The 15,253-nt window shown below is 48.5% G+C and overlaps 1 protein-coding gene and 1 pseudogene across 1 annotated transcript; both read right to left on the bottom strand.

Moving 5' to 3' along the window:
- Nucleotides 1-719: 719 nt before the first annotated feature.
- Nucleotides 720-1,031, bottom strand: LOC141161035 (histone H4). Its single transcript, XM_073645823.1, has one exon. The coding sequence runs from the start codon at nt 1,029-1,031 to the stop codon at nt 720-722; it is 312 nt and encodes a 103-aa protein (XP_073501924.1).
- Nucleotides 1,032-11,692: 10,661 nt separating this feature from the next.
- LOC141161034 (histone H2B 1.1-like) lies at nt 11,693-12,075 on the bottom strand (annotated as a pseudogene).
- Nucleotides 12,076-15,253: the final 3,178 nt, after the last annotated feature.

The following is a 15,253-nucleotide window of genomic DNA, read 5'->3' as shown; positions in this document are numbered from 1 at the left end:
CTTCTCCGCTCCATCTACACGTGCAGGAGGCTCCTCACTCACCCGCGTATTATTCTTTGCGGATTCCCTGTGGTGTCGGTTCCGATCCCACCACAGACTAAGACAAGTCTCTCATGTTCTACCAGGAGCCTGATGTGAGCGCTGCGGGTCTGTAGTGGGGGAAGGAGCCGCTTGAGTAAATCATGTGTGTGATCAGCAGTCACACGGCCACTAAGGAGTTAAACGGAGGAGGAAACCCCTATATCTGGTTACTACTCATTGCCTAAACAGATCAGCGGTCATCACATTGGAGTCTACATACCGGGTACACAGGGCGGCCATCTATCCAGCTGCCTCATGCAGTGAATATTCGCTGCATCCTACACTGATCTGAAAAAATATCATGTAGCAGAATCAACACATTCATCTCATGGCAAGACTTGGATTTCTGTTCTGTAATAATCGCATCACAGCAGGGTATGAGCTGTGTGCACAGAGCTATATGTATCACCACTCCCCCGCATCCACCGTGTGTAATATTTGTTATAGATCCATAAGAAGACACATCACATCACCCAAACCGGACACCTGAGCGATCTACCAGCCAGAATACAGAGATCACCAGTGCACAGTAGAGATCAGCTCCCGGCACAGCAACAGGAGATTGTAGCCTCTCACTTAGAAGATGTGGTGGCTCTGAAAAGAGCCTTTGGGTTGTCAGGATGGAGCAGAGAATACAATTAACCTCCGAAGCCGTAGAGAGTGCGGCCCTGGCGCTTGAGCGCGTACACCACGTCCATAGCGGTGACGGTCTTCCTCTTGGCGTGCTCGGTGTAGGTGACGGCGTCACGGATCACGTTCTCCAGGAAGACTTTCAGGACACCGCGAGTCTCTTCATAGATGAGGCCGGAGATGCGCTTGACGCCTCCTCTGCGAGCGAGACGGCGGATGGCAGGCTTGGTGATGCCCTGGATGTTATCACGGAGCACCTTCCTGTGCCGCTTGGCACCGCCCTTCCCGAGACCTTTCCCTCCTTTACCGCGACCAGACATCTTCCAAATAATCAGTAGAAAAAATGACTAAACCGCACCGACTCTTCTTTTATATAGCGTATAGATGGACCAGAGAGAGGACTGCAGAGATGCCGCGTTTCCAGGGCGGGTCTTACAGAATCGACATTAGCTCCTCCTTCCTCTGCTGATTGGCTGAACACAGAACTGTTGGGGAGTTTGAATTTCCCGCTCATTGTGCAGTTTCCGCAGCGTCTAATATATATCTTTTCCCTGTGATGAGAAATGTGTCAGATACAGTCCATAAATAAAAGGGCAGACACGACACCAACCTCCTGCAAGTGAGATGAAGCTGAGTAGAAGCATCAGATCACTGCTGAATATACAGATAGCGGCACTGACAGTGATTAACCCCCACTTCCATCATACCAGCATATTCCTAACATGCTATTCACATCTCCATGGTCATTTCCGCATCTTACTACTCCCCTCATCATCCCTTGCCATGGCTTCATTCTGTACAATCTACATGTATTAATACATGTGACATTCTGGCTGCTCCCGGTGACTAATCTATAGGATCCTGACTGAGCTCTGTGACGTTTCCAAAACGGGCTTGTCACTTCTGATAGAATTGCTCTTGGGGTGCGGTGATTTGCCAGGAGCAGCAGCATGTGACCATGCCTGGACAGGACCAGAGGAGGATTGTGGCAGCCAGGATTATTGCCTCTTCTAAGGACAGTGCAGGGAGGAAGCCGCGGTCAGCAGCACTGCTCAGATACTCTTAATATTTTGCCACCACTGGGATTTTCCGCTCATCAGAAATGACAATATTTACTTTCTCCTAATAACACTTGTATTGTAATTGACAGAGATCATAAAACTCAGATATCACTTGTTTCTTCATTTGAGGATTTGCACTTAGAGAACATTTGTTATCTTCCTGTAGAAGATAATGACAACAGCTCAGATTGAGCAAATAAAAAAGGAACCGTATAAATAACATAATCACTGAGCAGCTGATTGATTCTCATTCCAGTGGTCCCATATCCAATGGAGAATACACTGTGATCTGGAAGGTGATTACATGAATGTGGTCAGTGGAGTTTATCTATAGACCGGACACTTCTCTTCACAGCAGAAGTAGTAACACAATTACATGTAGAAGCTGCGGAAACTACAAGGAGCGGGAAATTCAAACTCCCTAACGTCCTGTGTTCAGCCAATCAGCAGAGGAAGGGGAGGAGCTAATGTTAATAGTTACCGAATAGGAAGTTCCCGCTCAGGGGCTGATGGCTTTTTCTGTTCTTTGTCCTTCTGGATCACGTGGTTTCAGGACGGTCGGATATCAGGAAATTTGCTTGTGTTGAGCGATCAATGGTCTCTTGGTTCCATACAGGAATTTCTATCATTTCCAGGATCGAGGGAACAGTATCCGCTTTCTATAACACAAAGTGCAGAACTGATTCTAACAATGGTGACTCCATCACACCAGCAATATTCCGAGTGCCGGGAATATAAAGAAACGAGATACTGCAGTTTACAGAGAACTTTGAAAGAAGGAGGCGGGGATTTTATAAAATGTCGGTTAATATTATCTAGATAAACCTACTACAGAGCTGCAGAGGATATTAGTCTCTTAACCCTGATACGTTTCCAGGATCAGACCCGTGCGGCTGATAGGAGTCAGCGAGTGTTCACAGGAGATAGCGCTGGATAATGGACGTCCTATAATGATCGCATCATATACACCAAGAAATCTGCGCATTTATTCCTTCAAAACACAGTCCAGACTCCTAATACATTATATAAAGCTGATATTATTGGATGTGCGGCAAGATCGGTGCGAAAACTAGTGGGGATACGAATATTAAGTGGTTGAATGAGTAGAATGTACTTCGTGTAGTTATCAGATCATTTCTACACACCCTTATAACTGCATTGGAGGGAATAATCCCCCCAGATACCAATAGCGGACTGAGAAGAGAACTGAGCGCCCCTGATGTTACTGAGCACAAGTGAACACTCAGCAGAATATGAAGCAGATGTGAGGGATCAGCTCGTTATTATGGAGGATTTGGTGGCTCTGAAAAGAGCCTTTGTTATAGTCAGACGTGTAGGACGGATCTAAGCTCTCTCCCCACGGATCCGGCGGGCCAGCTGGATGTCTTTGGGCATGATGGTGATTTCTTTCTCCCCTGGCAGGAAGAGTTGTCAAAGGGGAGCTGGTAATGAGGGGCATTCAGCAGACGGCCCTCATCCCCATTACTGGTATGGATGGCCCACTGATCCCCATTCCTGGTATACATGGCCCCCTCCACCCCAATCCTGGTATGCATGGCCCCCTCCTCCCAATCCTGGTATGCTTGCCCCACTCATCCCCATCCTGGTATGCATGGCCCACTCATCCCCATTCAAGGCATGCATGGCCCCATCACAACCATCCTGGTATGCATGGCCCCCTCTTCCCAATCCTGGTTTGCATGGCCCCCTCCTCCCCAATCCTTGTATGCATGGCCCCCTCCTCCCCAATCCTGGTATGCATGGCCCCCTCCTCCCCAATCCTTGTATGCATGGCCCCCTCCTCCCCAATTCTGGTATACATGGCCCCCTTATCCCCAATCCTGGTATGCATAGTCCCCTCCTTCCCATCCTGGTATGCATGGCCCACTCCTCCCCAATCCTGGTATGCATTACCCCCTCCTCCCCAATCCTGGTGTGCGTGGACCCCTCTTCCTCAATCCTGGTATGCATGGTCCCCTCATCCCCAATCCTGGTATGCATGGCCCCCTCATCCCCAATCCTGGTGTGCATGGCCCCCTCATCCCCATTCCTGGTATGCATGGTCACCTCATCCCCAATCCTGGTGTGCATGGCCCCCTAATCCCCTATCCTGGTATGTATGGCCCCACAATCCTAGTGTGCATGGCCCCCCATCACTGCACACATGAAAAAAATAAACGCTTCTACGCTCCTTCCTTCCTCCCCTCTGCTCCAGCGCTGTGTCCTGTGTGTCAGTAGCTGATCTCAGTATCTGAGCAGCGCATGACATCACTGCCATGCTCTATTAGATGCCAAGGTGAGTTACGGGGATATTCACTCCTCTCCACGCTGGGACTATGGGCGTGGACAGGAGTGAATAGTCACTCTCCTTAATAGTGCGCACTTTCAGCACGAGCGCAGCTCCTGCTGCGACTCCGCGATCCTCTGTGACCGCTACTAAAGAGAATGAATATTCACTCCTCTCCACTCCCATAGACATGGAGAAGAGTGAATATTCATTATGTTTAGCAGGGGGCACACGTGGTAGTTGTGGCTGCTGTCTACTACCTGTGCCCGCTGCTCCACCACCGCAACACCACCCTCCACAGCCGGGAGAACAGCTGAGCCGTGACGGGATGCGGGACTGAGCCCTCAAAGCGGGACAGTCCCACCGAAAACAGGACGGTTGGGAGCTATGTGTACAGTATATATCTGTCAACATACAGTTGAACACACACAAACACAAAGTAACTGTAGGGGTTGCTCAGGCACCTCCTTATTGGGGAGAGTGCCTTTTATACAAGATGCCTCCGAACTGTTGGCTGGGGGAATCTTTGCAGGTGCGCACGCTGCCCCTTTAAGAGCATGGGAGCAGTGTAGTGTGCTCAGGAGAAGTGGGGAGAGGAGCGTGAGGATGCTACCATGACCAGGGTAGTGAGTTTGTCAGTGTCCCTCATGAAGAGTGCAGGGGAACTATGTGAGGGCGCCCGCAATGGATAGTACAACCTTCTTGTAGTAATGCCCCATCCTGGTCACCTTCTTGCAATAATGTGCTCATCCTTGCTTGCTGCGAGTGGCCGCAGATATCGGACGAGAGTCAGCAATGGGTGCGAGAAAAAAATCGTCACACAGACCATGAGTGTATATGCACAGTGTGACCCGTCAGAATAGAATAGATAGAATAGATATATGCATAGAATAGATAGAAAGATGTCAGTGAGATATATAATTAGCGCAGTACGTGTGTAGCTTACTGTACATGTATTTACATAGTAAAGAAAGAAAAAATGGCGTGGTGTCCCCCTCATTTTTCTTAATCAGCTTAGGGAAAGCAGACAGCTGGGGTCTGGTGTTATTATGCCGGGATGGGGTCACTATCCATGGATCTTCCCAGCCTATTAATAACAGCTCACTACTGATGGGATAGGACTAAAATGCTCGGCTGCTTGCTGGTCGGGTCGAGCACATTGGAATACTCGGGTGCTCGACCCGAGCAACGAGCACAATGTAAGTCTATGGGAAACTCGAGCATTTTTCAGGCGGCTCCCCCCGGCAGTCTACAGAGGGCCTAAAAATTGCCCACATCGATGGGAACAGTGTTCAAATGGTATGGGAACAGCATTTCGGACTCCCAGGTCACTGCTGTCAACAACGTTGTCAGAGGTATTACGCAACTTTTACGGACTCACAATAAAACATACAAAAACTAAACCAAAATGGATTTTCCTGGGAAATATGTTAAGGAACATCCTTTCCAGGGTAATGACTTGTATACAAGGCAAAATAAATAACCAAAACCAAAAATACTTCTCCACACCTTGGGCTATGATCACACGTAGCGTTTTTCATGCGTTTTTGCACTTTTGCATTGCTTTCAACCATGACAAATGCATTCATCGGGAAATATCATTTTAACATTTTACAACCTTATCTGGCCATGTGGTGTGTGAGACATGATCAGACACATCCTGTTTCATTTATGAAGGAGGGGGACTCTGAAAGTCATAAAGCCTATTTTTATAGGGCCATCAGTGGACCTTTACTATTCTTAAAGGGCCAGCAGTCGGCCCTCACTATTCTTAGAGAGCCATCAGCCGGCTATGCTTTGCTGTTCCCATTTCTAAAGAGTGGGTCTCCTATACTGTTATTGCATATGCAGTGAGTGGCAGGGCTGCCCAAAATGTGGACGCACCCCAATACCCCTTTGAAAATTTGGACGCACCCCAATACCCCTTTGAAGAGACTTAGAGGAGGGCCTCCTGAAAACAATATTCCCATTATTAGGAAGTGGGTCTCCCATACTGTTTGCCTATGCAGTGAAAGCAAGGGCTGCCAAAAATTTGGACCTACTCCAATGCCCCTTGGTAGAGATGTAGAGGAGGGCCTCCTGAAAACAATGTTCCCATTATTAGGAAGTGGGTCTCCCATTGTGTTTGCCTATGCAGTAAATGCAAGAGTTTCCAAAAATTTGGAGGAACTCCAATGCCCTTGGAAGGAGACGTGGAGGAGGGCCTCATAAAAAAAAATGTTCCCATTAGAAAGGAGCTAGTCTCTTATACTTGTAATGCCCATGAACTAAGTGTATGGGCTGACAAACATTTACCCCTGGGGGGTAAACATGAACATACTGTATAAATTTTTTTTTACGGGCATCATAAACACCCTTTAACAAAAATTATGTGGGTGTTGTGTGATGCTCACAGCCCTCACCCTGGGAAGTGGGATTACTCAGAGCCGGGTCAGATGTTATCAGTATGGCACACATGGCTGAGTTTATGTTACGCTGCCTTTCCCGTGACCCTCAGGTTCTCAAAATTTTGGGTGACAGTCATTACTGGTTGGTGACACTGCTAGACCCACGCTACAAGGAGAACTTTATATCTCTTATTCCTGACACGGACAGGTCTACTAAAATGGGGCTGTACCAGAAGGCCCTTGTTGCGGAGCTATTTCAAAAATTCCCATCTGAAACCGCTGGCGGCAGAGGTCACAGTTTGTTGGACAACCAAGGAATACAGGCGAGAGAGACACAACTTCAATCCAGCAGAGGCCAGGGAACACTGTCAAAGTTCTGAGAGAATTTTCACAGCCCCTCTCATCGCACAGGCCCTGAGGCGTGGGGTACTCTCACAAGGAGTGCAAAGTTTGGCCAGATGCTGAGGGAGTACCTTGCCGACCGTACCAACGTCCTCCATGATTCCGCTGTGCCTTATAATTATTGGGTATTCAAGCTGGATACGTGGAATGAACTGGCTCTCTATGCCTTGGAGGTCCTGGGCTACCCTGCCGCCAGCGTTTTATCAGAGCGGGTTTTTAGTGCCGCTGGTGGAATTATAACTGATAAGTGCATCCGCCTGTCAACTGAAAATGCTGACATGTTGACTCTTATAAAAATAAACAAGGGATGGATTGGGCAAGACTACTCTACACCACCGAATGATAGCAGCGTAACATAAACTCAAATCCAGTGTCTTTCCTTGGGAGGTGTATTCCCATGCACCTTTTCCCACACATTGGTATACGCTTCCTGATTTTGGCTATTTGCTCTTGTCCTTCTCTTCATCCTCATCCTCCACCACCATATCACCAGGGTGACCATGGTCCGTGATGCATCACCCACATAATTTTTTTAAAGTGTGTTTATGATGCCCGTAAAAAAAAAAAAATGTATACAGTATGTTCATGTGTACCCCCCAGGGGTAAATGTTTGTCAGCTCATACACTTAGCGCATGGGCATTATAAGTATAGGAGGCCCACTTCATTTTAAAGGGACAATTTTTTTCATGAGGCCCTCCTCCACGTCTCTTCCAAGGGGCATTGAAGTGCCTCCAAATTTTTGGCAGCCCTTGCATTCACTGCATAGGCCAACACTATGGGAGACTCTCTCCTTTCTAATGAGAATTTGTCATTACTGTGGCCCTGCTCTATGTGTCTTTAAATTCTTAGTGGGTTTTTTCTTAAAATTGGTCAGCCGTTGGACTCACTGCATACCCTATAACTGTATAGCACACCCTCTCCTTTCTAATGGATACATGTCGTACCTTGTTACTGTGGCCCTGCTCTATGTGTCTTTAAATTCTTAGTGGGGTTTATCCTAAAATTGGTCAGCCATTGGACTCACTGCATAACCTATAACTGTATAGCAGACTCTCTCCTTTCTAAATGGAATGTGTCGTTACTGTGGCCCTGTTCTATGTGTCTTTAAATTCTTAGAGGGTTTTTTCCCAAATTTTGGCAGCCCTTGCAGTCACAGCATGGGCATTACCACTATAGGAGACCCGCTCCTTTATAATGGGAACATTTTTTTACTGAGACCCTCCTCTATGTCTCTTCAAAGGGATATTGGATTGCGTCCAAATTTTTGGCAGCCCTTGCAGTCACTGGATACGCAATAACAGTATAGGAGACCCACTTGGTAATAATGGGAACAACAACGCATAGCCACCTGACGGCTCTCTAACAATAGCGAGGGCCAACTGCTGGCCTTTTAAGAATAGTAAGGGCGGTCTGATGTCCCTCTAAAAATAGGCTTTATGACTTTCGGAGTCCCTCCATCATAAATAAAACAGTATGTTTCTGATGATGTGTCACACACCACATTGCCAGATAAGGTTGTAAAATGTTAAAATGACATTTCTCGGTGAATGCATTTGTCTTAAAAAATAACGTAAAAAAACAAAACAATAGGATCTTTCTTTAGTATAAAAAACAGCATCACCAATTTAACCTCAATGTAATCACAATGTTCAGCTCCTGCACCTCTTCCTCCATCTCCGAAATGACCACATCAGTCACAAGCTAACAGCACTGCAGCACTGCCTTGGCCAAGCGGCAACAGGCTGTGCTGAAGATAACATGCTTAATGCTTAATTGACAAACCGCCCAGCGATGCAGAGTTGTTGAAAGCTGTAACACAGCAGCCTGATCTGTGGCTCTCACCGCTGAAAATACAGCCAGGCATGGTCGTGTGTGACAATGGGCGGAACCTGGTGACGGAGAAATGACAGCCAGGGTAGATACGGATTCCCTCTATGCCAGTACTTTCACCGAGCTAAATACAACTCTCAGCAAAAAAAGATGTGGACTGTCTCTGTACCGTTCCTGGCCACATTCACCTGTCCACGTGTTTGTCGGTAGGCAGTCCTTACCAGTAAGTGCACTGGGGAGGGCACGGGTAATGTTGTGGGACCCGTGCTTGTGGAAGGCGGAGACGATACCGGGAGAAATAGTGGCGGCTGGGGACCAAGCATGGACACCCAGCTGCCGCCGGCATGAGGTTATGAAAAGCATCCGCCTCCACGAGCCTAAAAGGCCACATTTCAAGTGCAAGCAGCTGTCAAAAATTTGGCAGTATAGTATTGCAGCCTGTAGGTGGGTGGGTGGGTGGCTGGCTGCATACTTGTGCTTGCATTCCAAGGAATGGGGTAGGGACAACTTGACTCACCCCATGGGCCGTGGGGCACTCGGGACCGGGCTTCAGGGCAATGCTGGGAGTAGTAGTGGCGACCCGGTCCCGTGGCTCAGGGTGGTCAGACCAGTGGCAGTCCTTTTATATGTTTTAGGTAATGTCCGACTATGCCACCCGTGGATTGAGGTCAGGGAGGACCGCCGCTGCAAGGCAGACCGCTGAGGCTGGTGTTGGGGATGCAGCAGGGAATAGTACAACTCCCCACGGGAGGAGTGTAGCCTCAGGGCAGTATAATAGGATCCTGGGGGTGATGGTGCAGGCGCAGCAGTAACCACACAGAGTCCAATAATGCAGTCCAGGGTCTTTTACTGATCTTATCACAGACCCACCAGGAGTACAGTGTAGGAATGGACCTGGGTGTCTGAGGGCATTCGGGCGAGCTCCACTGGTCAGGGAGAGTGGGTAGGCCTACCGTTCTCTCTCTGCCCTTGCTTACTATCTCCCCCTTTAGTGGTATGATAGCCCACGTCCCTGAGCTTGCCGTGTACTACGCCTGTATGGCTTGCGACTCGGGCCTTAGGTACCTGTAGCTTCTCCGTGCTGTACCGGTGCCTCTGTGTGGTGGAGCCTCCAGGCTTCTTGGCCAAGGGACCTGAAATCCCTTGCGGGTTGGTTATCTGCTGCAGGGCTTGCAACCCTGACAGCCTCGGACCCCAGTGTCCGGTTGTGTAGTCTCTCTCTGCCAGCATCGGCTCTCATCGCCTCTGTCCCTGGCTTTCAGTTCCTCCTTTGCCTCGTGGATTCCTCCGCTGCGGCTGACCTGTCTCTCTCTTCTGGGGAACCCGTCTGGATGCTTCAGAAGTGGGTCCTGGTCTCCCTAACCCTGCCCTCAGTACCAGTTTTTATAGGGGCAGCCTGCTCCCCCTACTGGCCTGGGACAGGAGGTGCTGCATGCAAATGGTCCATGACAAGAGAACCTCCCTCCTGCTCTCAGACATAGCCTTACAAGTTTGTGGCATCCAGGCCTGGGGTGACACAAACTGAACGCTGCACTGGGACAAGGACATGGACGGTGATTGTTGCAAGTCTGCAACGACAGGTGCATGGCGGGAGGCATCTTATCACTTATGATGGGCACACTTTTAGGCAGTGACCTGGGAGTCAGAAATGGTTCCAAAGGTCTTCCCCATGCTGTTCCCATGTCTTTTCAGCACTGTATGCATGTGTCTGATGATGTGTCACACACCACATGGCCAAATAAGGTTGTAAAATGTTAAAATGACATTTCCCAGTGAATGTATTTGTCTTTGCTGAAAGCAATGCAAAAGTGCAAAAACGCATAAAAAATGCTACGTTTGAATATAGCCCAAGGTGTGGCGGAGTATTTTTGGTTTTGGTTATTTATTTTGCCTTATATACAAGTCATTACCCTGGAAAGAATGTTCCTTAATATATTTCCCAGGAAAATCCATTTTGCTTTTGTATGTTTTATTGTGACTCCGTAAAAGTGGCGTAATACTCTGAAAACGTTGTTGACAGCAGTGACCTGGGAGTCAGAAATGCTTCCAGGGGTCTTCCCCATGCTGTTCCCATGTCATTTGAGCACTGTTCGATTTGGGCAATTTTTAGGCCCTCTGCAAACCACCGGGGGGAGCAGCCTGAAAAATGCTCGAGTTTTCTATAGAATTACATTGGGCTCATTGCTCGGGTCAAGCACCCGAGTATTCCAATTTGCTCAACCCGAGCAACGAGTACTCGAGCATTTTAGTGCTCACTCATCACTACTCCTTAGCTCAGCAACAGCTCTCCCTACACTGTCTGATTCCGTAGTGACTGTGACGAGCATGGCAGCGCCAGGTCTGATATAAACCTGATGACACTGTGCGGCCAGCCAGTCACTGTAATGCCACAACCAACTTGGCTATGGCATGACATTGACTGTCACGCAACCCTTGCATGGTAATTGGCTGTATAATATGCACCAAACATGCGGGGCGGCGATTCAAGCTCCCGAACATTCAAAAAATACTCGCCAGCAACGAGCATCTCGAGCTCGTAACGAATAATGGTGAGCATGCTGCTCATCACTAAGAAACTCCACCGACCACAATCTCATGTAATCATCACCTTTCATAAAACAGTGAAGTAATTTCATTATTTAGAGAAACTAAACCGAATCAATTCCTAAAATAGGAATGAGACGAAAAGGAGTCAGATCTGAGGAGCAAGGGCTTAAATAAGTCACTGAACTTCCATCTGAAATCACAAGGGCATTGGTGAAAGTGCTGAGCTGTGAAGGAGAACCCAGAAGCAGCCCCAGTTTTCTCGTCATCTTCTTCGTTAGCCCTTAGCCTTCACTTCTACTTGCGCCACCTGCTATTTACCCTGTCACTAGACAGAGACCCGGGCTATGTGGTCAGACCCCTCGGGGAGACGGGAGAGAACACAGAAGCAGCAACAGCTCTGATGTAGACGGGGTGGTGGCTCTCAGAAGAGCCTTTGGGGTGATGGCGGAGCAGCAGACGAAGCAGATCACTTGGCGCTGGTGTATTTGGTGACGGCCTTGGTGCCCTCGGACACGGCGTGCTTGGCCAGCTTTCCGGACAGCAGCAGGTGCACGGCTGTCTGGATCTCCCGGGAGGTGATGGTGGAGCGCTTGTTGTAGTGAGCCAGGCGGGAGGATTCCCCCTTGCGATGCGCTCGAAGATGTCGTTGACAGAGGAGTTCATGATGCCCATGGCCTTGTAGGAGATGCCAGTGTCGGGGTGGACCTGCTTCCGCACCTTGTACACGTAGATGGCGTAGCTCTCCTTCCTGCTCTTCCTACATTTCTTGCCGTCCTTCTTCTGAGTCTTAGTGACGGCTTTCTTGGAGCCGTTCTTGGGCGCTGGCGCAGACTTGGCGGGATCAGGCATGGTGAGTATACAGAGATCACAACTCGGAGAAGAGAGAACAATGTTCCTGCTCCTCCAGCGCAGCGGTATTTATAGCCACACATGCAAATGAGCAATGCTGTTTGCTCCTCTTCTACTGGGTAAGAAAGTCATGTGACCTTTGTAAGCTGAGCCCACTGCGTCTTATTGGTGTTTCCACAAGTCTACTCTCCATTGGCGGCTTCAGATCCATCCAATGATAAGGTAAGAGGTTGGGGCAGCAGCGGATTATTATTGGAGAGTTCAATTCTTCCTCTAATTTTGACTTTTCGGAGACTTACAGTGATGTCTGGACGCGGCAAACAAGGAGGCAAAGTCCTTGCTAAGGCAAAGACCCGCTCATCCCGGGCAGGACTCCAGTTCCCAGTCGGCCGTGTGCACAGGCTTCTCCGCAAAGGCAATTATGCCGAGAGAGTCGGAGCCGGCGCTCTGGTCTATCTGGCCTCTGTGCTGGAGTATCTGACTGCTGAGATCCTGGAATTGGCCGGCAATGCTGCCCGGGACAACAAGAAGACATCATCCCCCGTCACCTGCAGCTGGTGGTGCGCAATGACGAGGAGCTCAACAGGCTGCTGGGTGGGGTGACCATTGCCCAGGGAGGCGTCCTGCCCAACATCCAGGCCGTGCTGCTGCTCAAGAAGACCGAGAGTAGCAAGGCGCGCAAGAGCAAGTGAGCGCCGCTCCTCCACATCTGTCAGAACAACCAAAGGCTCTTCTAAGAGCCACCACATTCTCCTCATAGGAGCCCACACCGCAGATAGCAGGCGATGGTCCACACTAGGGTATGCTGACACCTGTGTACCAGACAGTATATAGATCTATCTGTGTACACGATCCTTGCTCCACTGTATGATTTGCTGCAGAGGACTCATTTAATCTGTGCAGGACCTCTGGCGTTGCTTGATTACCGGCACTTCACCTGACAAGGCTATGCACAGTGCACTGTGCGGCTGTGTCTGCCAGTAATGACACGGCAGGGGCGACACTGCGCCTATAATTGTGCTTGTGCATCGCCCCACCACATCATTACTACCAGACACAGCCGCACAGTGCACTGCGCATGGCCATGTCAGGTGAACTGCCGGCAATCAAGCAGTGCCAGTAGTCCTACACAGATGCCGTGGAAGCGGTCCGGGCCAGATGGCGAGTGGGCGCCCCTGATGGTCCAGGGTCATATCTGTGACACGCCAGCAGCATTGCACTGACACATGCCTGAGGAGTTGCTGGACAGGACTCAGACCGAGGCAGGTGAGTGAGGTTAGTTGCCGGCTTCCCCAAACCCCATAATAAAAATAATTTTAACGTGTGTGTGTGTGTATGACTGTGTATAAATATTTATGTCTGTTTTATGTGTTTTTAAGAATGTGTTCAAATATGTACGTATGCCTGTATGCACGTGTCTGTTTATTGTATGTGTACATATCTGTGTACCATGTGCATGTGTGTGTATGTATGCTTACCGTGTGATTGCATATCTGTGTACTGTGTGTGTATGTGTATGTCTGCGTACTGTGTGTGTGTGTCTGCATGTCTGCGTACTGTGTGTGTGCGCACCTATTTTTCTCTGAGTCATGTGACACTCCCTCTCCCATCATTCCTCCTCTACGTCTTACACAGCGGCATGATGACGCACCACGCTGTGTCAGAGAGTGGAGCTGGCAGCCGCTGAGGTGATGAGAGAGACGTGCTGCAGAGACGGAAGCAGCAGAGAATGAGGAGCGGCATATATGTATTTATTTTTTATTTATTTTAAATTAATATTATTATTTATTATATTGCCATTTATTCCATGGCGCATTACATGTGAAGAAATGGGAATAAATAGCAAAAACAATTACAATAATCTTGAACAAAACGTGACAGCGACTGGTACAGGAGGAGCAAGGACCCTGCCCACGAGGGCTCACAATCTACAAGGGATGGGTGAGGATACAGTAGGTGAGGGTAGGGCTGGTAGAGGAGTGGTATGGTGGAGCGAGGGTTACTGTAGGCTGTAGGCTTGTTGAGGGGTTGAGATGGGGTAAGATGATGAATTCTGTTTTGTCCATGTTAAGTTTTTGAAATCTAGCAGAGAATAAGGATGAAATAGCGGACAGACATTGTTGGATTCTGGTTAGTAGGGAGGAGATATCGTGTCCAGAGAGGTAGATTTGTGTGTCGTCGGCATAGAGGTGAAAGTTGTGAGACTCTATAAACTGTCCCAGGCATAAGGTGTAGATGGAGAAGAGTAAATGTCCTAAAACTGAACCTTGGGGGACACCGACAGATAAAGAGTGAGATGAGGAAGTGGCGTGTGAGTGGGAGACACTGAATGTCCTGTCTGTTAGGTATGAGGAGATCCAAGATGGGGCCAAGTCTGTGGTGCCGAGAGATGAGAGAGTCTGGAGTAAGAGGGAATGGTCCACTGTGTCAAAGGCAGATGACAGGTCCAGGAGGAGGAGGACAAAGTAGTGTAGCTTGGATTGGCTGTTAGTAGGTCATTGGTGTTATGGTTAATATTTTATATCTAGCTTCATTATTTATTTAGGAAAACAATTTATATTTTTGCTATGTCTGAAGCCTCTGCTTTAAACTTGCATCATGGAATGTCTGACTAAGATATTGGTTTCCTGTGAATTCCCTGACAAGAAGGCTTACATTGGGCCAAGGTAAGTGTGTTATCACTGATTGTCTATTTTGGTTTCCTGTTCTGTTGTATGTAACAATTGTAGTTCCGTTTTGTCTAGCTAATAAAGGTGGTGAGTCTTAGCTGCCACACAGAAGACTCTACCTGCTGACAATGTATATTGCATGCATTTTGTCTCTCTCCCTTCATCGATGAAGTATTTTAATTTGAATCTCACTGGCAATGTGAAGACCCTTTGCTGTCTACTTCAACGTTCTCCCTAATAACAAAGAAGAGTCACCACAACATTGGTGACTTTAGTCAGTGCAGTTTCAGTAAAATTGTCCGATCAGAAACCAGATTGTAGGTGGTCGAAGAGGGAGCAGGAGGAGAGGTGGGAGGACAGTTCAGAAAGAACGTGTTGTTCCAGTAGTTTTGAGGCATAGGGGACAAGTGTTATGGGTCGATAGCTAGTCAGAGAGGATAGGTCAAGGGAGGGCTTTTTGAGGTTGGGTGTGATCGAGGCATGTTTGAAGTATTAGGGAAAGACACCAG

Source organism: Phyllobates terribilis, unplaced genomic scaffold, assembly GCF_046119375.1.
Source record: "Phyllobates terribilis strain yellow unplaced genomic scaffold, ASM4611937v1 Scaffold_9__5_contigs__length_417890890, whole genome shotgun sequence".
NCBI lineage: Eukaryota > Metazoa > Chordata > Amphibia > Anura > Dendrobatidae > Phyllobates > Phyllobates terribilis.
This window is presented reverse-complemented; position numbering and strand designations above follow the sequence as displayed.